Source organism: Macaca nemestrina, chromosome 11 (genome assembly GCF_043159975.1).
Source record: "Macaca nemestrina isolate mMacNem1 chromosome 11, mMacNem.hap1, whole genome shotgun sequence".
NCBI classification, from domain to species: domain Eukaryota; kingdom Metazoa; phylum Chordata; class Mammalia; order Primates; family Cercopithecidae; genus Macaca; species Macaca nemestrina.
In genome coordinates this window covers 134,407,703-134,432,127 of record NC_092135.1, presented here as the reverse complement: position 1 = coordinate 134,432,127, position 24,425 = coordinate 134,407,703, and the positions used below count along the sequence as shown (strand labels likewise).

At 47.3% G+C, this 24,425-nt stretch overlaps 1 protein-coding gene and 1 long non-coding RNA gene across 18 annotated transcripts in view; one reads left to right on the top strand and one right to left on the bottom strand.

The window, feature by feature from the left end:
• Window positions 1–24,425, bottom strand: part of LOC139357261 (uncharacterized) — a 108,322-nt gene that overhangs the window by 7,698 nt on the left and 76,199 nt on the right. For 5 of the 7 annotated variants that reach the window (XR_011610163.1, XR_011610168.1, XR_011610167.1 and 2 more), the window contains exons 3-5: window positions 20,431–20,515; window positions 13,913–14,380; window positions 11,249–11,358 (exon numbers count right to left, since the gene is read on the bottom strand). This is a non-coding gene — a long non-coding RNA (uncharacterized lncRNA). Of the gene's footprint in view, window positions 1–11,248; window positions 11,359–13,912; window positions 14,381–15,142; window positions 17,829–20,430; window positions 20,516–24,425 lie in introns of those variants that run through there. The other 2 variants (XR_011610164.1, XR_011610166.1) reach the window with 2 other exon arrangements.
• LOC105473857 (IQ motif containing with AAA domain 1) overlaps window positions 1–24,425 on the top strand; it is a 188,358-nt gene that overhangs the window by 163,104 nt on the left and 829 nt on the right. For 10 of the 11 annotated variants that reach the window (XM_011727983.2, XM_071073635.1, XM_071073631.1 and 7 more), the window contains 3 exons: window positions 4,472–4,558; window positions 10,756–10,933; window positions 17,823–18,061. In XM_011727983.2, coding sequence (XP_011726285.2) covers window positions 4,472–4,558; window positions 10,756–10,933; window positions 17,823–18,061 — 504 coding nt within the window. The remainder of the gene's footprint in view (window positions 1–4,471; window positions 4,559–10,755; window positions 10,934–17,822; window positions 18,062–24,425) is intronic. The other variant, XM_071073633.1, reaches the window with a different exon arrangement.

Below are 24,425 nucleotides of genomic sequence, written 5' to 3'. Positions count from 1 at the left end.
ATTTTATTAAGCTTTTTTTTTAAAAAATCAAAGATGAAGAGAGAAGAGGAGAGAGTTCCTTTTTCCTGTAGCATTTTGTCTGTTTCATTGATGAAAGCTCAGGGGCAAAGCACCCGGCTTGGTGTTTCTCCTCATCAGCTAGTCTTCTCGGCTAGGCTTTGAAATAGACTTGCTTCTCAAGTCCACTGGCAGGTGCTATAGGTAATAACCTACGCATTGATTTGAGATTTCAGATTTTGATTTTTTTTTATTTTTTTATTTTTTGCCATAAGTTATTAGGGTACAGGTGGTATCTGGTTACACGAGTAAGTTCTTTAGTGGTGATTTGTGAGATTTTGGTGCACCCATCACCTGAGCAGTATACACTGCACCCTATTTGTAGTCTTTTATCCCTCACCCCCCTCCCACTCTTCCCCACAGGTTCCCAAAGTCCATTGTGTCATTCTTAGGCCTTTGCGTCCTAGTGAGAATATATGATGTTTGGTTTTCCATTCCTGAGTTATTTCACTTAGAATAATAATCTTCAGTCTCATCCAGGTCATTGCAAATGCTGTTAATTCATTTCTTTTTATGGCTGAGTAGTATTCCATCGCATATACATACCACAGTTTTTTATCCACTCATTGACTGATGGGCACTTGGGTTGGTTCCACAATTTTGCAATTGTGAATTGTGCTGCATGTGCAAGTATAAACATCCATGTGCAAGTATCATTTTCATATCTTTTCCTCTGGGTAGATACAGTAGTGGGATTGCCGGATCAAATGGTAGTTCTACCTTTACTTCTTTATAGAATCTCCACACTGTTTTCCACAGCGGCTGTACGAGTTTACATTCCCATCAGCAGTGTAAAAATGTTCCCTGATCATGCCAAAAAATAAAATCCTAGTGGCAAGGCCAAAATAAAATGCCCACGAATGCAGGTCACCCCTACATTTAGCAGAAAGAAGGGTAGGAGGTCTGGTGCTCTAGGTTGCAGTCAGCCAAGATCGCACCCCTGCACTCCAGCCTGAGTTTGATATGTTGGCGTGCTTCTGGGGTCTTGCGTCCCTTCTCCCCTGATTCTTCCCTTGGGGTGTGCTGTCCGCATGCACAGTGGCCTGCCAGCACTTAGGAGGGAACATACACAGTGTATTTACTGGTATCTGACGTAGAAGTGACGGCCCATGAAGGAAGAGGGTGAGGCCTCTGGGATTTAAAGATGAGGGTTTGGGTTTTGTTAGCAGCAAAACGTATCCAAGTCATGCGGCACCGAAGTATGTTAGTAGTGGCAAATCCATACAGGCCTGCAGCAACCTCAGTTCTCGCCTCCTCAGAAGAAAGAATTGGACCAAGGAGGCAGAAGGAGAGACCAGGCGCGGCAAGTTTGAGAGCAGGAGTGGAAGTTTATTAGAAAGCTTTAGAGCAGGAAGGAAAGGAAGGAAGGGATACTTGGAAGAGTGCAGGGTGGGTGACTTGAAAGACAGGTGCACTGGCCGGGCGCGGTGGCTCACGCCTGGAATCCCAGCACTTTGGGAGGCCGAGGCGGACGGACCACTTGAGGTCACGAGTTCAAGACCAGCCTGGCCAAAGTGGTGAAACCCCTGTCTCTACTAAAAATACAAAAACTAGCCAGGCGTGGTGGCACGCCCCTGTAAACCCAGCTACTCGGAAGGCTGAGGCAGGAGAATCGCTTGAGCCCGGGAGGCAGAGGTTGCAGTCAGCCAAGATCGCGCCACTGCACTCCAGCCTGGGTTTTATATGTTGGCGTGCTTCTGGGGTCTTTCGCCCCTTCTCCCCTGATTCTTCCCTTGGGGTGTGCTGTGCGCATGCACAGTGGCCGGGAGGGAGCATGCGCAGTGTGTTTACTGGAGCTATGCACATGCTCACTTGAGACGTTCTTCCCTTACCAGTCGAATGTCCCTGGAAGGTCCTAGACCACTTAAACACCACCATTTTGCCTCTTAATGTGCAGGCTTGAACCCACTGGCCCAACCCCTGAGATCTTATTGGGAAGCTGCTGATCGCCAGCTTCCGGTGTTTCTGTTTATCGGGAGACTGCCTTTCGCTAGTGCAGGCTGTGACCAATGATTATTATAGAGACAGTAAACAACCTCCTACCCGTCATGGGATGGTCACCTGACATTGCTGGTGTGTGTATGTATTGGAAGGAGCCCTCTCCTGCCCTGCTCATGCCGGACTAGCTCCCCACTGTAACATGACCACCTGCTCGTCTCTGGGGCCTCAGTTCTCAGCTCCGAAGCAGAGGTCCTAGGGCTGGCCGCTCACAGTGGTGGTGAGAGTAGATGAGGGAACCCATGGAGGCTGCCTTAGGTGCCAGCACAGAGTCCAGCCCCCAGCCTGGCCTCCAGTCCTGCTGCTGCCACACTGGACCTGTGTGACCAGGGCCGTCACTTAACGTCTGCAAGCCTCGGTTTCCTCGTCTGCAAACAGGGATGATACCAGTGGTTCCTGCTTCGTAGGGTTCAGATGAGATGAGCAGGTTATTCCACATGTGCGAAGGCCTCCAGGAGGAGGCAGCGCCAGGTGTGTGCTGGCTCTGGCCATGTGTGATGCTGGGCACATGGGTGGCTGATGCCTGGCACACGTCTGCCAGCTCACTCACTGCAGTTATCACACCACACCGGCTCAGGGATCAGGATTAAAATTTGGGATTCTGAGTTCCTAAATTCTGTGACTCTGGGTCTGCAAAACAACACCTACCAAATAGTGTTTGTGGCTGGCACTCTTTTCTCTCTGAATGTCCGTGTGTGCTGGGGCCTGGGAATGCAGCCGGCCCAGGCGTTGGGCCAGCGCAAGGATCCAGTTCAATCAGTGCCCACTTCTGCCTTTGAAGGTGCATAATCTGCTTTATAGCCCCGACTTGCCACTTCGTACATAATGACGGGGAGGCAGACACAGTGGAGTGTCCCTAGTGATTTTTCCATCACTCATTGAATGACTGTCTTGGTTTAAAATCATGCCTGCTGCCTTAATGATGTTTTAAGAAATATAAAAATAGGAGTACATAACGCTGTGTTCACCACGGCTTTTATCTGTCACAATTTCGCACAAAGCACAAATTGTTGCAAAAATACCTGAACTTCGCTATCATGGGGGTGCTTTGAAGAGATTGTTAGGTGTACAGCAATTATTCACGGGCCCACGGTAAGTCCCATCCCAGCTCTGTCGTGAGGCCCTGCTTGTCCAGAGGGGCTCGGAGCCGCCTTTCAGGGGGAGCCTGGGCCACAAAGGCACAGCCAAACAGAGATGAACAAATAGCCTCGTGGGGGCCCGAGTGCTGAAACGGGTTTTTCTCATGGTAAGCAAACTTGAATAAACCTGGGAACGGCCAGAGGCGGTAATTAAAACTCATGGCCCAGTTCTCCATTCATTTTCAGCAGAAAACTGGGGGTTTCTTTCAAGCCAAACTGAGAGGATGTTGGGGTCCTAGAGCAGAATGTTTGTCCTCAAGCTTGTCCTGCCTGTCAGAACAGGACTGAGAGAGGAGGGGTTAGGGAGGGAGGGGGACTTCTGCTGCTGTGAAGGAGGGGACGTGGTGGGGCAGGTTTCCAGCTGCAGAACATTCCTGGGCCTGTGCAGCACAGCTGAGGAGCCGGACAGGGAGCGTCTCGCCCTGCTCCTGGGAGAGCAGATGCACACCTGAGAGGGAAGTGCATTTACAACCAGGGCTCTGCACACCCCAGAAGGAAGTGCATTTACAACCAGGGCTCTGCACACCCCAGAAGGAAGTGCATTTACAACCAGGGCTCTGCACACCCCAGAAGGAAGTGCATTTACAACCAGGGCTCTGCACACCCCAGAAGGAAGTGCATTTACAACCAGGGCTCTGCACACCCCAGAAGGAAGTGCATTTACAACCAGGGCTCTGCACACCCCAGAAGGAAGTGCATTTACAACCAGGGCTCTGCACACCACAGAGGGAAATACATTTACAACCAGGGCTCTGCACACCTGAGAGGGAAGTGCATTTACAACCAGCGCTCTGCACACCCCAGAGGGAAGCAGGTTTGCAGCCAGGGCTCTACACACCCCAGAAGGAAGTGCATTTACAACCAGGGCTCCGCACACCCCAGAGGGAAGTGCATTTACAACCAGGGCTCTGTATACCTGAGAGGGAAGCATGTTTACAACCAGGGCTCTGTACCCCTGAGAGTAAAGGGCATTTACAACCAGGGCTCTGCACACCACAGAGGGAAGCACATTTACAAGCAGGGCCCTGCACACCTGAGAGGGAAGCACATTTACAAGCAGGGCTCTGCACACCTGAGAGGGAAGTGCATTTACAAGCAGGGCTCTGTATACCTGAGAGGGAAGTGCATTTACAAGCAGGGCCCTGCACACCTGAGAGGGAAGTGCATTTACAAGCAGGGCTCTGCACACCCCAGAGGGAAGCACATTTACAACCAGGGCTCTGCACACCTGAGAGGGAAGTGCATTTACAAGCAGGGCCCTGCCTTTTCCTCTGCAGGTGGCTCGACAGCTCCAGCCCTCCGTGGTGTGGATTGAAGACACAGAAAAAACTTTCTACAAAAAAGTTCCCAACGCAGAAAAGACGGTGAGGACTTTCTCATGCCTTACTTTGGCCTTTTCTTTCCTCCAAAGGAGGCCCTTACCAGGGCCTACCTCTACTTTTCAAGAAGGCCTTGCCTTTTCAAGCAAGTAAGGAAACACAGAGGCTCTCTGTAGTGGTCTCTGTCTGTCTGTCCTCTCTGTATTTGAAAGGGTTCTGTGGTCTGACTTTATGAGGCATAGTTTGGAAGGAAAGGAAAGAAAGCGTGGAAGAAAGGGGAGAGGGATTTTCCACCCAAACATACGATTCAGAGGTAACGAACAATTTAGAGAACTCTGCTCAGTTAAAGCAAATGGCACACATAGGAGTTATTATTAGGATTTCCTATTGTTCATCATAATAAATAGCAAAAGACCCAAAATTTATGAACAAAGATCCTCAACAGAACTGCTAAGTACACAGCATTCGGGGCCTCCAGGGAGTCCTGTTTCAATTGCTTCCTTCCTTCTTTTCTCTCCTTTCAATGGTCCCCCCGACCCGCCACTTCCCCCCACAAATCACCAGCAAATTTCCCACAAGTTAAAAAAAAAATGTGCAGATACACGAGATTGTTATTCCACATCAATTTGCACCAAAGCAAATAGTGGTTAACTGTGAATTTCTGATTAAATTCATAAGGATTTTAATCACTTTTGATCCTTATGTATTATACATCACTTTTCGCAGGTAGAGATGATTTGGATAAAGAGTGGAAGCTCAATCTTTTCTTCCCCAAATGAGCCTTGATTGCCCTGTCATTTCAGAAAGTGTTCAGAGAACTCATTTATTATTTAATCTGGGATTCTAGTAGTTCGCTCCCTCTGCTGGCGAAGTTGCTGCATTGCATAAAAACTTGAAAAGGTCCGCAAGTAGTTATGCAAAATGGATGGCAGGAATGACGGGGCTCTCCACCAGGTCCCACGTCTAAGAGAAATGTAGGGCAGTGTTTCGTCCCAGGTGTCACACACCTGGAGTTATCAGAAACCTGGCTCATTCATGGGCAGGGGCTATTCCCTCTCCCGCCACACATCAGCCTGGGGAATGGAAGACACTGGCCTGGAACTCACGCCAGCCATGCACAGCATTCACACAGCTGGCTGTGTGTCCTTAAACAGGTAACTTAACCTCTCTGAGCCTCCGCTTCCTTTACTATTAAATGAAAGCATTTTAGCCTGCGCGGACTCCGAGTTCATGCAGCCCCCTGCATTCTCCCACAGTGCCCTGGGCTTGCCATCAGTGCTTGAGGCTGTCTGCTCACTGCACGTCTGAGTCTCGGAGAGCAAAGGGAATGGGAATGTTCCTCCTGAGAGAGCCAGAGGAGCACTGGGGAAGGAGTGCTGAGAGGGGGCCTTTGAGAGAAAGCTGGAGGCAGGGAATAAAATATAGGCCCTGTAGACACCCTCGCATAAAGGGAGTGGATGTGAGGGGAAGGAGGCCCGCTGAGGAGGGAACGGAAAGCCATGAAGCAGCAGCCGAGCCTGCAGAACCCTGCCCTGAATCAGCCCTTTTGCTGCTGACACAGAGCGAACCTCTCAGCACCGTCCCTGATTCGCGCAAACCCTGCCCATGCCTCGCTTTGTCCCTGTAGGAAATGAAGGCCACCGGAGGCATGGTCTTTGTTGTGGACGAATTGGACGTTTTCTCGGTTCCCTTCCCATTAGAGGAGTCCGTCGTCTGTTGGGGAGGTCAACTGCACTGAGGACCAGGAGTCACATCCTGGGATAAGTCCTAGGGGACTGCAAGCCAAAGGGCACCCCAGCTTCCTGAGCATCTGCAAGGCCGACCAGGGGACCTGAGCCACCCCAGACTCAGAGCTGCAAGAGGCATGAACACCATCCTCCACCCCCCACCCCCAGTATTTCCACCCCTGGCTCCAGTGCTGCAGCAGGAGAGGGGCGGGGGAGGAAACCATTGCTTGTGCATGCCCAGCTCTACACGGAACTCCAGCTCCACTCGGCCTGCACCATGCAGTGATAGCATTGCGGGGCCTGCCCTCAGGGAGCAGGGCTGCAGAGTTCCTGCTGCCTTCCCGCGTCTCCAGGGCCATGACTGGGCCAGTCCTGCTGTCCTTCCCAGCCTCCCAGCCTCTGAGACTCTGTCTCATCCAAGATCCTCAGCCACCAGGGCCCCAGGTAGCCATGAGCACTGGACGTCCACATTCTGAAGGTGACCAAAAGCCAAGGGCAGCAGAGGCATCCACAGGCAAGAGGAGCCCAGGAGGCACTGTAACTGGCTCCTCATTGCATCACTCAGCCACCTAGGGAGCCCAGTGTCCTTCCTCCCACCTGCCCTGGCCTCTGTCCCAAAGACTGCCCTGATCCCAAGGGCACAGAGGCACAAAGAAGAACATCCAGGAGGCTGGCACTCCACCAGCTACAGCTGCCATACAGGCAGCAGGGCCGACCTTGCCCTGGGGTTAAGGGATTCCGGGAAATCCCCTTGAAAATCCACAGTGACTGAAGGCACCCTCCAGCACCTCTGCCTTTGGGGTGAGGCCCCTCCCACAGTCAGAGGCAGGAAGTTCCCCCGGGGATGGGGCATGGCGAAGACCAGTGACGCCTCCCGAGCATGGAAGCCAAACTTCGCGAGTGCAGGGACACTGCTGCGGACAGGAAAAGGAGGACCCCGGCGGTGGTGGGGGGCGTGGATTGAATACCTCCTCTTTCCCAAGCACAATACATATGTCAGGGAAACTCCCAGCAACCCTGAGAGGAAGGCATTGTTTTCTCTGTGTCACAAAAGAGAACAAAGGCTCCCAGAAGGCACACAGCTGCTCAGGGCTCATGCTGGGATTCAGAAACAAGGTTGCCAGAATGCAGAGGCCAGGACCTTCTCCCGCCCATGCACAGCACGGGCTGGAAGACACCGAGGGCAAACCACCAGCTTCGCCTTCTGCCCATACGGTCAGCCCTCCTGGTGCACCTAAACCACACCGCATCCCTGCAGCCCTCTCAGCCCTGGGGCTGCTCTAAACATCATCCCAAAACCTGCCTTTGGGGCCCTCCTGTCTTAGAACCAAATGGGCCCTACTCTGGAATTCTCTGTCCTCCTGCCCACACTCCTGTTCCCCTCTCACTGTCCTCAGCAACCTTTGAGAGAAGCCCTCACACCTCTAGAATTTCAGCAAAGTGCAAACTCCAAGTAGGCGCCCCCCCAACCCCTGCCACTTTTACAAACACACCCCTGCCCCCGGCAGACACCTGGACCAGGCCCGCTCCCTTTCTCCTCCTCCTAGAAGGAGAGCAGTGTCCCCTCCCATCTGCGCCTTGAGTGCACTCAGTCAGTTGTTTGTGTCTGAGGCGAAGGCGGTAAAGAATGAGGCGCACAGGCTGCTCCTGCATTTTCTGCCCCATTACCCTTTGTTACTTCATCTAGCAAGCGCCTCCCTGACATCACGATAGTGCCTCCACCAAGGAATTGCTGCTTTCTGGGGGCTGGCTGTGGCGGTTGTTTTGTGGAGCTAACTGCAGAATAGCAAATTGAAATTGCTGCGTGGATGCTAGCCACTAATTTGAAATTGCCCAAAGAAATACAGTTGTGAGGGACTGGCAGGCCCCGCGGTAGGGGCGGCGGTTTTGGAGGTGGCCAGGTGACTGTGGGGTGGTTTGCTGGCATGATTGATGAGTGCACAGGTCTCGTGCATAATGGACAGCTCTGCACTGGAACAGGGGTGATCTGAGTGTAGGGGAACTACCAATTGAATGACACAACCATTTCTGTCCCCTCTTCATGGGACTGCACCTCACCGTCAGCAAGGATGTCACTCTGGACATTGCCCAGGATCAATGTTAGCCAAATAGGCTGATTCATTTCAAACGTCCCTGCCATTTCAGGACACAAAGGTAGCAGTATCATGTCCTGCCTCAGAAAGGGCAGGGATCACACTGCCATCACCATGGCAACTGGGTTGCTGAGGATGGGCACAGACCATGCAGGTATGTCTCTAGCCCCATGGATTCTCAGTCTCCAGCCTCACCAGGACCCTCAGATCAGTCCTACTTCCATTGTTCTTTGGGCAGCTCACATGTGCACCCCACATGCCCAGTCACTGCCACCACCTGCTTTGTTCCTTAAAGGCGAGTCTCACCCCTCAACCCACCGCCATCAGCTTGCTGCCCCCACCACTCTATAGAAATTGTTCTCACAAAGTTCTTAGGGCTGGGCACGGTGGCTCACACTTGTAATCCCAGCACTTTGGGAGACCAAGGCAGGCAGATCACTTAAGGTCAGAAGTTCGAGACTAGCCTGGCCAACAAGGCAAAACCTTGTCTCTACTAAAAATACAAAAATGAGCCGGGCATGGGTGGTGCGTACCTGCCATCCCAGCTACTCAGGAGGCACAAGAATCACTTGAACCCGAAGGTGGTGATTGCAATGAGCAGAGATTGTGCAACTGCACTCCAGCCTGGATGACACAGCGAGACTCTGTCTCAAAAATAAAAGAAATTATTCTCACAAAGTTCTTTGACATGAGAAGTGCAAGACTTTTCTGAAAACTACAACAACATTGTTGAAAAATATAAAGGAAGCGTAAATAAATGGAAAGACATTTGTAGTCATTGGTTGAAAGACTTAATCTTGTTAAGATGGCAATAATTCCCAAATTGGCCTACATATTCAATGCAATTCCCATGAAATAGCTGGCTTATTTGCAGAAATTGGTAACTGATCCTAAAATTCATCCAGAAATTCAAGAGATCCAGCCAAAACATTCTTCAAAAGAAAAATTAAGTTGGGGGATTCACATGTCCCAATTTCATTTTCCAACTTACCACAGACCTACAACAATCAAGACAGTATGGTACTGGCCTAAGAAGAGACATAGATCAGTGGATCACAATCAAGAATCCAGTAATAAAGCCTTATATTACAGTTCATTTTGACAAAGGTGCAAAAACAATTCAATGCAGAAAGAATAATCTTTTCAATAAGTGGTGCTGGGACTATTGGATTGCTACCTGCAAAAGAAAGAGTTGGACCCTTACCTCACACCATATACAAAAATCAACCCATAATGTATCAAAGACCTAAAAATAAGGGCTAAAACTAGAACAATCTTAAAAGAAAATATAGACATAAATTTTGTGACCTTAGATTAGGCAGTGGTTCCTTAGATATGACACCAAAAGCACAGGCCACAAAAGAAAAACTGCACCTCATCAAAATTAAAAACTTTTTTGCTGCAAAGGACATCCTCAAGAAAGTGAAAAGACAACCCACAGAACAGGAGAAAATGTTTGCAAACCATGTAATATTGAGGGTTTTCTATCTATTAATAGAACCTACAAAGAACCCTTACAACTCAATAATTAAAAAGACAAATAACCCAACTTTTAAAGTGGGCCAACAATCTAAATACACATTTTTCCAAATAAGATACACAAATGACCAATAAGCACATGAAAAGATGCAGGAACATCATTAGCCATCAGCCAAATGGGAGCAAAAATGGCCTCGACTGTGCTTGGGAAGTCTCTGCAGAGGCTCTCACCATTGCCCCTGGTGTGCTCCTCCTTCCGAAGCTTCCTCTTTGCTGTCTGCACTGGGGGCGAGGTTCACTGGCGGCCAGGCTGTTGCCCATGGCAACATGGTCAGATCTGACTCCCACGGGCTGGAAGTCGTCCTCCCTGGGGTGCTGAACAGCCAGCCTGTCCTCGTTCGTTCCTCTCCCTCATTAGTTCTGAGATTATACTAAAATAATTCAGGTTCAAACTATTTCCCAACTGCTTCAGAGAGATAAGTTTCACAATCTTATGTAACCAGGTATTTTTCAGACATGAGATGCAGGAGCTGGGCTCTTCATTGTTTCAGCAATCGGCAAAGGAAGTCTTGTGTCCAGCTTCCAAACAACTCAGGAAAATGGGAGCACCACAGCTCATTACAAGTCCCAGTGAGCTTCCTTCCATTTGTAAATCAGCCACCACTTCCCATTCCTAGGGTCAAGGTGCTTCCTTCCTTCCCACCCTCTAAATCTGGACACCAGAGGTTGAGGAAAGGAAACACTGACAATTAAAATCCACTGGGTCATGCTAGGAAGCACATTCCAAGACCCATCCCAGGATAAACCTTAAGAAATTGTGTTTGTCAGAGCTTTGCAATCACTTTAACAAACGATGCTGCAACACATTCTAAGTAAATTTTCTTTCATTTTTTCATTCTTTTTTTCTGTATGTGGACCCATTTTTTTTCTCTCTCTCTCCCAGAATGAACCTAAACGCCTGAAAAGACACCTTCTCCAAATCCTGAAACTCCTGAAACCAGATGACCGGATTCTGATTGTGGGGACCACACGGCGCCCCTTCGATGCTGAACTCCAACCTTTCTGCAGAGTTTACCAGAAAATTATTTTGGTGCCTAGACCAGACTATGCTTCCAGATACGGCAAGTACCCCCAGCGCCTTCCCATGCATGGTAGCTGAGGCTGGGCTGTCCGCTGTGCGCTTGCCAGGAGGGTGGCCCTTGGACCCAGTGTGCCCCAGATGAGGGGAGCCTGCACCCGGTGGGGTGAGTGCACCTGCATCCAACACAGAGCACGTGCTGCAGATGTAAACCACTAGGCCACATTCTGTTCTTAGCTTATTTCTCTCTACCCAAGACAAAAGGAAACTGGACGAGGATTATGACTTCTGGCCCTGACAGTGACAAAAGCCTTGTGGGTACTGATGCTTCTTGGGACAGGTAGATAGGATCACTCACCTTGCAGCCATGGTGGTGGTGTTTTCCTCATAGAGCGCAGTTTCTTTTCACCGGGTTAGGTTTTTTTTTTTTTTTCTTCCAGTCTCAAAGTCCAGTTGCATGATGATTTACTTAAAATGAACATTAAAATACAAGGAGAGCTTACTTTTTCAATTCTTTCTCCTTACATAGATTCAAAATCCACTACTTTTGAAACATGTTTTTTAATGGGAATGACACAAAAAAAGGGCCCCTGGGAGGCAAAGCAGTGGAGCGGGGAGGAGCCTGGGTTGGGGCTCTCCGGACTCCTGGCTCAGAATCCTGGTTCTGCCCCTGCATAGCTGGGTGACCCTGACAAGTCGGTCACCTTCTGAGCCTCCATCTTCTCATCTGTGAAGCAGGAGAACGGTTCACACCACAGGGCTGCTGTGGCACTCACGAGGTGTTAGCAGAGCACCTGGCCTCATGTGGCCCCCAGAGAGAAAGGGTGTTGGCAGCAGTGGTGGTGGAGGTAGAGGAAGAGAAGAGGGTGGCGTGGGCTGGGCAGGAGGAGGGAATGGCGAATGGCAAGGGAAGCTGAGGAGAGTACTGGCGGCCGTTCCGTTATCTAGTGCTGTGTGAAAACCTCCCTGAAGGCTCAAACAGCACATTATTCCACTGTGTGCTTCCTTCCAACGGTTGTCTGGGCAGAGCTGGGGCGTTCTCCTTAATGTACCTCATGACGTGAGAGTCACATGAAAGTTGAGGCTCCTTCGTCTGGAGACTGGGCAGTGTGGATACCCAGGATCACTCGCGCATGTGACTGGGGTTGCTGCTGCCATCATGGGCACTGAGCAGGACCTATGTCGACCGGACAGGCTGCACCTGGCCCAGTGCAGCTTCTCACACCCGGCAGCTGGGTCCCACGAGGAGTTATCTCATGAGCACATGTTTCAAGAAGTTGGGGCAGTAGCTGAAAGGATTCTTGTGACCCAGCCTCACAAGCCACAGAGTGACCATCTCCACCCTCTGCTGGTCAAGAGGAAGGCACAGGGCCAGCCTAGATTCCAGGGCGGCCGGGGACACACGGGTGTGAATGCACAGGGGTGGCTCGTGGCGGGGCCACCGTAACACTGCACTGGTGGGGGAGCAGTGAGGACTTGGAGGTGAGATGGCAATGGCGCTGTCGGTGTTAGAGATGGTGGAGGGGGTTGGCCGGAGGTGACAGCATGTGCTAATGGAGACAGAAGTGCTTGCTGGCAGTAGGGGTGGAGGCAGTGTGGAATGATGCTGAGGAGGCAGAGATGGGGTGGCTGTGTTGGTGGCAGTGTGGGTGGCTCTGGGGAGGGTGTTGGGAATGGTGGCAAAGGTCACATTTGACACTGGAGATGAGGACGGTCAGTGGCAGGAACAGTCGAGGTGCTGGTGGCAGTGGTGGTGGCCGTGGTGGCAGTGGTGGTGGCCGTGGTGGCAGTGGCGGTGGTGGTCAGCATGAATGATAGTAATACAGTGATTAGGTCAGACTTGGTTTCTGTTCTTCCTTCTTCAATCACATGAGCACTGCAAAGCAGAGGGCACGTATGGTCCTCTCTGGCTGTTCATAAGTTGCTGCTCAATTTTCTTTGCTAAAAGAACAACCCCCTACTCTCCACATGCTATAAACGACTAGCTTCTTAGCCACTGTGTTTGCAACATGTGCTTATTTCCATCTTGATAAATTGTGATCCTGGCTTTTTTTTTTTTTTTTTTTTTTTTTTTTTTTTTTTTGAGACGGAGTCTTGCTCTGTCGCCCAGACTGAAGTGCCGTGGCGCGATCTCGGCTCACTGCAAGCTCCGCTTCCTGGGTTCACGCCATTCTCCTGCCTCAGCCTCCCAGTTAGCTGGGACTACAGGCGCCCGCCACCACGCCCAGCTAATTTTTTTTGTATTCTTAGTAGAGACGGGGTTTCATCGTGTTAGCCAGGATGGCCTTGATCTGTTGGCCTCGTGATCTGCCCGCCTCAGCCTCCCCAAGTGCTGGGATTACAGGCATAAGCCACTGTGCCTGGCCGATAAATTGTGATCCTGGCTTTCTAAATCAATGTTGTACACAAAATACAGGAAGACTTTAGGCCCAGCTATTTCTGCATCCGTCTAGTGCCTTCTTCATCTTTTAGGGCCTCAAAATGCCCCCGCCACGAACCCTTTGCACCCAGCCAGCATCAAAAGAAGCAAGGGAAGACAGGATGGAGGAGTCACAGGAGATCTTAAGGACTAGACCCAGAAGAGGCCAACGTTTCCTCCAGGCAGATCACATTGGCCAGAATGAAAAATATGGATGAAGGGGGTAGGGCTGTCCAGCCAAGAAAGAAGACAGCACAAGACGGGCGGGCACACAGTCTCGCCGCAGCCCACACAGCCGATGCCGGAGATTCCACGCCCCTGACCTTAGCAGGGCTACCCCTCTCTCCTCTCATGCACTCTTCTTTTTTTCTTCCTTTTTTGTATTGTGTCTATATTTTAAGCTATGTTAATGGAATAAGGTGGGGTATTATTAATTCAAAGGGGCTGGAGCATTATTCTGGACTCTGAACAGAATGGTTTTTATTGTTTGACAAAACTATAGGCCCTTTAAAAATGAAGCTATTGATGGATGGCTGGCAATTTTGTTCTTTTGATAAAACACCATGCATCCTTTAGGATTCAAATCACACTACAGATTCCTACCTGAATCTCCTCACAGCATCGTGATGGGAGAGGAAGGAGAGAAAGCGTCCCTCCACCTATGGGCAGATGATAAAGCTGCACCAGACACTGCTCTCAGACCCTGGGTTCTGTCCACTGAAGCACATGCTCCTCAATATTTCTGTCTTGGGGAGTGATGTGTTCAGGCCACCATTCTGGCTGACATCATTGCCCCTCGTCCAGCATTTCCTCCAGTGACCTTGAAGTTTTCATAGCCACAGTGGCTGGGACATCTGTCTTAGAGAAAGACTGTTCTTATCTTTGTGGCGATCAAAAGTGGTCTCTTCCAGTCCATAAAGCAAGAGCTGCCAATCCATAGCATGGACGGCGGCTTGGCCATCTCTCCACCCGCAATGGAGCTCGAAGGTGTGCGACAGTCCCCACGGCCCCACTCCTCAAATTCCTCTAGGCCATGTGGGGACAGACAGTGCTGAGAAGTGAAGGGCGGATCTGTGGAGGAAACGCAGCCCTCAGGTTCACCAAACGTCATTCAATCTCTCCTTTTTTCCCCCAAACCAAGCTGTCTCTGCAAAGAAAATCCACCCCCCAGGCTGATGGATGCCCTGTCTGGTCCCCAGAAATCCCTTCGGGCTTCCTTTTCTCCACATTCCCAGTGCCCTCCTCCTCTTGCCTCTCTCCCTGGGGTCAATTTCGCTAATAACCCAATTCATCACAGGCCCACCCGGACCCAGTGTCTGGTCAGATGGGTCCAGGATTTGTCTTTAGCCTTTTCTGCAATTCCAGGCTTCAGAGGGTCAGAAGCTCACCCACGTCACATTATTCACCTCTCAGGCGTTTGGAAAACCCCAAATAAAAATGAATGTTCAGAGACTGCGTCATCTCGAGCGCCAGCCAAGACAGAATCCACTGGGAATGTCGACAGCAGATGAAGGGGAGCCAAAGGCCAGATGCTTTCATCCAAAGAAGGGAAAGAGAATGTAGATTGGTCTGAAGATGTGAGGAGCCTTTTGCATCCAAGAGACCAAAGCAAAATTCAGCACTCGGCCTGGAGAGCCCCTCCACTGCCCTCAACACTCTGGGGCCCCTAGCCTCAGTCCTCACCAACACAGCCTTCACCACACCCCAAGACTGCAGTGCATCTGTGCTCCCCACTGCACTCCTAGACCAGAGACCCCACAGCCTCTGGGGCTCCCATGCTCACTGCCAGCTCCAGTCTCCACCCAGCCCACCGTGCTGTGCCTCCCGCCACACCTGACACCACCGTGGGCCCCAGAGCAGCTATTTAAGGGCCAAGAACCCATGAGTGGGTGGTTGTGTAAAAGCAATAGAAGCGATTCTTTGAAAGACCAACAGCTCAAGTTCATCAGCTGCAGGAAGGAAGCCAAGCCTGGTTTTGCATCCCCTTCTCTGGGTCTTCAGATGAGCGGGCAGGTGGGCAGGTCCCACCACAGCTGGGACTGCTTCACAGATCTCTCTTGCTGCAACTCCAGTAAAAATGGTGATCTATGGAGAGCAACCAAGGAGTCATGTATTGAGAGGAATCTTGACCGAAACTCTCCGTGAATACCAAGTATCCTACACTTTAAATGGGCAGCAGCGGGTTTACATGTCCCTCTGGCCCTTGTTGGTCTCACTGCAGGTCTCCAAAGCCTTGATGCCTAGTCGTCCACAGCTTGGAGGAACTGACAGGCCCCACGGTACAGTTCACCGTTTCCCAGTACAGTAACTGTACTCCGTTACTAATGCATCTCTACTCATCATGTGATCACTCCTGCAAAAAGGTTGGATGATTTGGGCAGAAAACTTCCAAGATTGTGACTGTTGTGACCTCACAGAGAAGCCAGGGAGAGAGTTATTGGTTGCCAGGGAGCACGTGGCCCTCACCCTTTCCCACTGATGGTTCCCTTTGGCACCACAGGTAGGAATTTTGCTCCTGCTAGCCCAGAACTGAGTCCGCAAACGTGCAACCCAGCCTGGGATGTCGACTTCAGCTTTTGGGGCCTTACCTGTGACTCTCCCATAAATCGTGTTCCCTTCTCAGCTTCCAGAGTCACCACTCAGACCCGCTGGTACTTTGTTTAGATGTTATAAATGTGACGAGCAGACACACTGGATCTCAAGTGAAGATGTGGGCTAGGTGGTGTTGTTGATCATTTTTACCGTGGGTTATGTTTTCTTATCTCTAACTCTGCAACAGTTATATTTGGATAAGGATAGTCTTCACCTGCTGCCATCCATCCCTACACAAACAGGCTTTGAAACACTCTGTAGCTTATTTTGTGTTGTCTTTTGTAGTTGATGTTTTAATGAGGGTTAGGAAACTTCAGTGCAAGATGGAATGAACAATCATTGTTATTGTAATAACAACAGTAACGTAGCTACAGAAAGTCAAGTCCCCACCACATGCCGGGCTGCTGCACTTCCGAGTGCTTTATAAACACTGTTGGGCTTGTTTTTCACAGCAGCACTGAGAAGTCAATCCTTCTACGCCTGTTTTACAGATAAGACTAGTTTGGGGCTCAAACTCAAAGAAACCCACCAAGGAAGGAGCAGAGTAGATTGGGGATCTGATGATCCTTTAGGCCAGTTTGGGGTCCTTGTGGCCCTCCTTGGTTTCACTGCAGGTCTCCAAACGCTGGATGCCTGAGCCTCCACAGCTCAGAGAAACTGGCAGGCCCCGAGGTACAGTTCACCCTTTCCCAGCAGCTCAGCTCACCCACAGGGCCAAGGACCCCCCAAAAGAGGACAGTGGGAGTGAACTGCTGGAATAGCTCACAGCCCAAAAGCCAGATTCTCCAGCATGGTTCATAGTTACATTATAAGCCATTGTATTCCTTTACAGTAAGTAGACCTTTTCCTTTTATCAGCCATTTTTGGATCAACATACTTGTATGATGTAGTCATTTAACAGACTCAGAATTAACCCCTTACCAGGCCTGACAATGCTCAGATCAGGTAGTCATTGACATTTTTTAAAAATGGTTTCAAGTGTTCCTCAAGTGAACTCAAAATGGTTTAGAGATATTTGACCAGATTATCCCAGTGCTGAGACTGACAGATGCTCTTGTAAACGCCCTTCACCCTTCTCCACTGTCTGGATATAATTAAATAAGTTACAGCAAGTCTCCTTTACTTGTGTTCCCTTTACAGAATAGAGGTAATTCTCCAAATACAGAATGATTTTAAGGATTGTACAGGAGTTCATTCCATCTCTAAAGTTAAGCACCCAGAATTATTTCATAATTCATTTTCACAGCACCCCTGTGTTCAGATTGAAATATCTCATTTACTCCAGGTCCCACAAACCAGAGAACACCCAGGCCCTCATCTGAAGGACTCTAGTCAACCAGTGCGTGTTTACAGTTGCTGAGGGGGAAAGAATAAGGGTCAAATTGCTCTATTTAATACAATGTGTAATACAGTGTCTTCCACTGAAAGGGAACTGACCCTGGCAGTAGCTGATGAAAATTGGAATCTGCATTCTGATTCCAGATGTAAAAATAATATGAGATATTAACTTTACATCTAAAAAAATAAGTTAAACTCCTTATCCAAATTACTTGGGAAATACAATATTCTGATGAGAAGAGATGCCATTATACACCCTATGAAAATTTCAAATGTTGAAAGATTGTCAACATCTTTACAGGTACCACATTAAAACTATACTGCTGGTGTTTTTCCTTGTTAATTTGCAGGGCACTTGTAGATCTGTAGACCTCAGGGTCATTGATATGTATGGCTTATGGTTGAAAATTCTCTAGAGGAAAGCATTTAGTTCCTTGGCTTTGGTTCATTTGAGTTACAAATAAGTTAGAGTAGACTTTTGTGTATTCCTTTCTTGATGAGATGCAACTTTCAACCGAGAGGGAAACTGGCACTGATTCTCAGTGGTAACCCTTGTTCTCTGTGTCTTTTCTGGATACAACAGTTCTGTGGAAACAAATCATTGAACGCAATGGAGGAGTCCTCACCAGTGCCTTGAATGTCAGCTGCCTGGCGAAGGTCACTGACGGCTTCACCCAAGGACATATAGTCAAAGTGGTTAAAGCTGTGCTCACAGATCAGAGAATCCGGCGGCAAATTCATAAACCTCTCACTGCAGTTGAGTTTATTACCGCAATAACCAGCATGGATCCGGTGTACAAAGAGGAAGAAGAGAGCTTTAAGGTAAATGGAACACCCTCATGACCAAATCTTAGCAGCAAACACTCCTCACACTGCCTCCTCCCTCTGGAGTTCCATAGGTTTCATGAATCAGAACTCTGCCATATACAATGACATTTGGAAACCTAAAATTTTGGATGACAAAATCTTTGGGGTTTTGGCAGTAAAGCATGTGTCTTCCAAATTTCAGGAGAATCATGGTGTGTGGCCTTATATATTAACAGCCAAATTGCAGAATTGAGTAGCAACTTCAAAACCATTGGATTCACATAGGCACATATACTTATTTTGGTTTTTAATTCCTATTTGGTATTATGGAATAAGTTTTGCATAGAGAAATCATTCCCCAAATAGGATAGTTCAAGCCAATGCTGTTTGGGGCCCAAAATTGTCATGGAACACTTTGTTTTTTAGTTTCAGTTCATTTGCAATAGGAAGCCACAAGATAACTCATCAAAATTTAGTTTCCAATGTTTGAATACATTCTGACCTATTCACAGAAATTTCTGGATCTGAAGGAAACTTTGAGAATTATTTCTTCCAACACCCTCTCTTATAGGAGGAGTGCCCAGGCCAGTGGGCACTCCTCAAACTCTGCTTGCTCTCCTTTGAGCCAAAATAAATACAGTGGTGTTGTCTTTCTGAAGGAAGTTTTCCCTGGCCAACTCCAAAGGTAAGAGAAGATTATATGCATGCAATTGAAGGCCACCACAGTATCGGCTGTGCGGTCACCAGAAGGGGCATTGAAATTCTCATCCGAGCCCATCTCTGAGAGCCTGCTTCACATCAGGAAAATCTCCCTCTGCGACACATCACTTCTCCAGCAAATCTAAAACTATGATTCCCTCCTGGTTTGCCCCTAATTCTTCAGTGAAGCATTAGAAAGGTGAAAAATAGTCACAATAATGATTTCAGCAATAATGGTCTAGCACAGGAGTTGGCAATCTTTTTCCATAAAGGTCCAGATAGTAAGTATTTTAGGCTTTGAGAGCCATGCAGTCTCTATCACAGGTATTCAGTTGTGCATCAGAGTACAAAAGCATCCATACACAATACAGAAATGAATGCGTATGGCTGGGTTCCAATAAAACTTTATTTGCAAAAACAGACAACAGGCCAAATTTGGCCCATCGGCCATATTTTGCTGACCCCTGCTCTAGCAAGGCAGAAAAAAAGATTTAACTCTAGCTGAGTGTTTACCAAGCATTTGAATTATTAACATATTCTCATTAACTGTTTAAACCTGTTCATAATTGCTGATATTATCCTCTTCAAATGATACCTCATATTCTTTTCCGAAATTCCCAATTTTTTTCTCCTTTCTAAAATACTAATTTTCCTCCTTATTTTGAGAAGTTAGATGATAGGGTGTGGAAGCCTATCCTTTCTCATGGCTGAGCCTTTAACTTTCCAAAGTAATCTCTAGTACTTTTTCTATCTATAGGTGCTTGAGGTCGATCATACTATTCAAGAAAAGGAATTACTACCCTTTTATGACCTGGGATGAGAATGCATATGCTTCACACATCCATTCTTGGTGTATTTGTTTGCTCTATTCATTTTCAAAAGAAACTGCATCATTTTCCCACCATTCCCCTTTCCACCCAATCCCTTGGTGCTTCCATTACAGCACCAGTGCTTGGCCCTGTGCCTGGCCCCAAGTAGATGCTTAATAAATTTGTTTAGGGACACGTTAATTAAACACATGGATAGATGGAATGACACCCTCACATTCTCCTGAACAATGTGATACCATTGCTATGGTTCCTGCTAATGAGGCAAACCCTGAGAAATTTCCCCTCGTTGTGCTTCTGACAACGTTATCTCAGATGAAGACCTTGCAGATTCTCCAAGCACGTTCTACCCTGCTCCACAGACATGATGGAGAGAATATGTATGAAAACGATGATAGTAAGTCTAATAATGTTAGCTAACACTTATTGACTGCTTATTATATGCCAGCCACTGTACTGACTCATTTAGACTCGTAACACCCTGTTTTGCACATGAGGAAACTGAGATACGGAGAGTCATGGTAGGCCGGATAATGGCCCCTCAAGGACGTCTGCATCCTCGTCCCTGGAACCTGAAAATAAGTGAGGTTCCACGGCAGAGGCAGTATAAGGCTGCAGATGGAGTAAGCCTGCTAGTCAGCTGACCTGAAGATAGATTATCCTGAATTACCCTGGCGAGTCCAGTGTAATCATGAAAAGCAGAAGAGGGAGTTGGAAGAGAGAACCAGAGAGCAGTCTGAGAAGGCATGTTGGTACTCCAGGCAGCCCAGCGTTGCTATCCAAAGGTGGAGCAGGGGCCACAAGCCAGAAAAGCAGGTGATTTCTGAGAGCTGCAAAAGGCAAGGGAAAGATTCTCACCTGGAGCCTCCAGAAAGGGACACGGCACTGCAGACAACTCGATTGTCACCCAGTGAGGCCCGTTCCCGGTTTCTGACCTACAACCCTGTGAAATCATAAATGTGTGGTTTTAAGCCACCATGTTTCTGGAAATTCACTGCAGCAACAATAAAATAAACAATACAAAAGGCAAGTAAAGTCACAACTAGAAAGTAGCAGAGCTGAAATTCATACGTTTCCCCAAAGCCAACTTCATTAACTATATTCTATACTGGGTCTCGGTAAATTAGGAGTTCATCCCCTTAAGTACATGGCCACGTCACCTTATGTTAAAAACAGAGCCAAGGCGAACAGGAGGAGGAGGGAATCCCCCAGTGCCACTAACAGAGAGGTACATCTCAAAGACAAGAACAACTACATGAGCTAATGCATGGGTAGCCTAGGGGTGTATAAGATCCAAACAGTAAGGCAAGGGGAGGCCTGTGAGAGACAGAACGCTGGAACTGCACGAAGCTGGGACACTTTATAGATTGCCATGAGGAAGTATCAAGGAACTTGTGATCTTCTCCAGGATCTAGGTGGGGAATAAAAGTGGCCCATAAGAAATCAAAATCCAAGCTACACCTTGCACGACAAATTTCCAAATCTGTACTACCTCCATAGTCCCAGAATCTCAAGTTGAAATATTAATATAATTTTTAAAACTGATATGGTATCATTAAAACCCCTGAAGTCACATCAAAAGCAAAATTAAAAACCACTCTGTATGGAAATTTAGCCAAGTCAGGGTATATAGGATTCCTACAGGAAATACCAGCCTTGCTGAAGATGAGTTCATAATAAAAAATTATGAGCCACAAGCAATAATCTACCCCAAGGACAGTCAGCAAATGCAAATAACAGAATAGCACTACCAAGAATCTGAGATAAAAGGACATTCCGAAAGAGACTACAAAATAAGTATGTTTAAATTAAAGACCAGAAACATTAGGGAGGAAAAACAGGCAAATTTGAAAAAGAACCAAATAGAACTTTTGATAGTGAAAAAATATATATAGTCATTAAAATTAAAAACTCAGTGAATCGAGGCAGGCAGATCACCTGAGGTCAGAAGTTCAAGACCAGCCTGACCAACATGGAGAAACTCCGTCTCTACTGAAAATACAAAATGAGCTGGGCGTGGTGGCACATGCCTGTAATCCCAGCTACTCGGGAGGCTGAGGCAGTAGAATCGCTTGGACCCAGGAGGCGGAGGTTGCAGCGAGCCGAGATCGTGCCATTGCACTCCAGCCTGGGCAACAAGAGCAAAACTCTGTCTCAAAAAAATATAAATAAATAAATAAATAACTCAGTGAATAAATATCTGTGGATTTGACAAAACTAAAGAGAAAAAACAAAAGAACTGAAAAAGGGAGCAAAGAAAATTGCCTAGAATGCAGCATAGAGAAAAATAAAGTATAGAAATCAAAGAGAGTTTAAGAGTTGGCTGAACATGGTGGCTCATGCCTGTCATCCCAGCACTTTGGGAGGCCAAGGCAGATCGCTTGAGGTCAGGAGTTCGAGACCAACCTGGCCAACATGGCAAAACCCTGTCTCTACTAAAAATACAAAAATTAGCCAGGCGTGGTGGTACACACGTGTAGTCCCAGACTGAGGCAGGAGAATCCTTGAACCTGGGAGATGGAGGTTGCAGTGAACCAAGATCGTGCCATTGCACTCCAGCCTGGGTGACAGAACAAGACTCTGTCTCAAAAACAAAAACAAAAAGAATGGTTTGTGAAAGATAAAATAATGCCTGCTTCTTTTATGACTGGATCTTTGATATCCCTAATATCACCAGGAAGCATTAAGGGAAGCATCAATCAAAACATCATTATAAGACTTGGTTCTGTATATGAGTTTAGAGGATCTTACAGAAGCAACTGTAGGACTGCTATGGAGGAAAGAATAAGGAGAGAGAGACAGAGCCCAAAACAAAACTTCCCACTCTAAATGAATCTTGGCCAGGCATGGTGGCTCATGCCTGTAATCCCAGCACTTTGGGAGGCCAAGGCAGGTGGATCACTTGAGGTCATGAGTTCGAGACCAGCCTGAACAACATGGCAAAACCCCATCTCTACTAAAAATACAAAAATTAGCCAGGTGCGGTGATGTGTGCCCAAGCCAGACGCCATAAAACACACACACACACACACACACACACACACAAAATCTGAAAATCAAAATTCGAAAACATTTTAGGAAATCTAGTGCTAAATACAATCTGACAAAATGTTTAAATTAATACAATTAATATGTTCAAAAAAATAAATGAGAGTATGACTTCCATTAGAAATGTACAGAACATTTTGGGGGAAAAAATGAAATGAGAAGAGATAATTATGAAAAAATGTTACAGAAAGAAAGCTTAGAGAGTCAGAAACTGAGGTCTGAATTGCAGAGAAAAAGAAAGCTTAGAAATTTAAAATATGGTAATCAGTATAAAGTGGCAAAGGAAATGAAAGAGGTATGAACTCTAAACTAAACATGGTCAAAGAGCAATCTGTGAACTGGAAGATGGTCCTGGGGAGCACCCCCTGGTAGTCAGTACAGAAAAACAAGAAGGTAAAATCCATAAAAGTATAAAGATCCATCAAAGGTGGGTTGAAGACGCTGACCTTCATTAATGGAAGTTCTAGAAGAAAAGAAGACAATAAGTGTCAGAGGAACAACTGTTTAAAGACATTATTACTGAGAATTTTCCTGAATTAAAGATAGATTGAAAATAAACCCCAAGTGAAATAATTTATTAACTAATAAACTCCTAGTAACCAGCAGAACAAATCAAATAAATCTATACCTAGATATATTATTGGGAACTTAAGAACAAGATTAAAAGCCAGTCTTAAAAGCTACCAGATTACCTACCAAGAAACAATTGGGAAATCAGACATCTCTTTAACAACCATAGGTGCCAGAAGATAGCGAAATAATATCTACAAAGTGCTGGAAAAACAACTGTCTGCCTAATATTTGTATCCAGCTAAACTGGCATACAAGAGTCAGGAGAAAAGAGACATTTTAAGACATATGAAGCCAGGCACCATGGCTCATGCTTGTAATCCCTACACTTGGGGAGGCTGAGGCAGGCAGATCACTTGATGTCAGCAGTTCGAGACCAGCCTGGCCAACATGGTGAAACCCTGTCTCTACTAAAAATACAAAAATTAGCCCGGCGTGTTGGCGCACGCCTGTAATCCCAGCTACTCAGGAGGCTGAGGCAGGGGAATCACTTGAATCAGGGAGGCAGAGGTTGCAGTGAGCTGAGATCGCACCCTTGCACCCTAGCCTCGGCGACAGAGCGAGACTCAGTCTCAGGAAAAAAAAAAACAGATGTACAAAGACTGAGAGAATTTCCCACTTACAGCACTTCAGAGAGCAATTTAGCCATATCAAGTAAAATGGAAGATGTTCATTCCCTACAACCCCAGGAGTTCTATTTCTATCTGTGTGCCCTAAAGAAGTTCTCTCACATAGGTACAAGGAGATGTGTAAAAATTGTGAACTTCAGCATTCTTCATAATAACCAAAAATTCAGATGTCATATATCCATTACTAGGACAATTGATAAATAACACGTAATATAATCCTGCAATGAAATATTGCTATTATAAAGTTTATAAACCCAAATGTTTCTTAGGTTTCAAATAAAATGCAAAGGTTGAGAAAAATGCCATTGTGGGGCCAGTTACAATCACTAAGTTCTTGAGTTCTTGGTTGGTATTTGGGCTTCATTATTTCTACCGTGGTTTCAACAGCACCTCCCCCGGAGTAGTTGAATGACCGCCCATTGTTCATTGAACATGCCCACATGTGAACCATGAGCACCCTTCACATTCCCGAGAAAACCCAACCCTAGGACACAGTAGGATGCCCGGAAAATAGGCGACTTTGTTGAGAAGGATTGCTGGTTAGATTTAGCCTGTGATTCTCTGAAATTGTTAACTCCCTGAGTTAACAAATCATGCAGAAATACA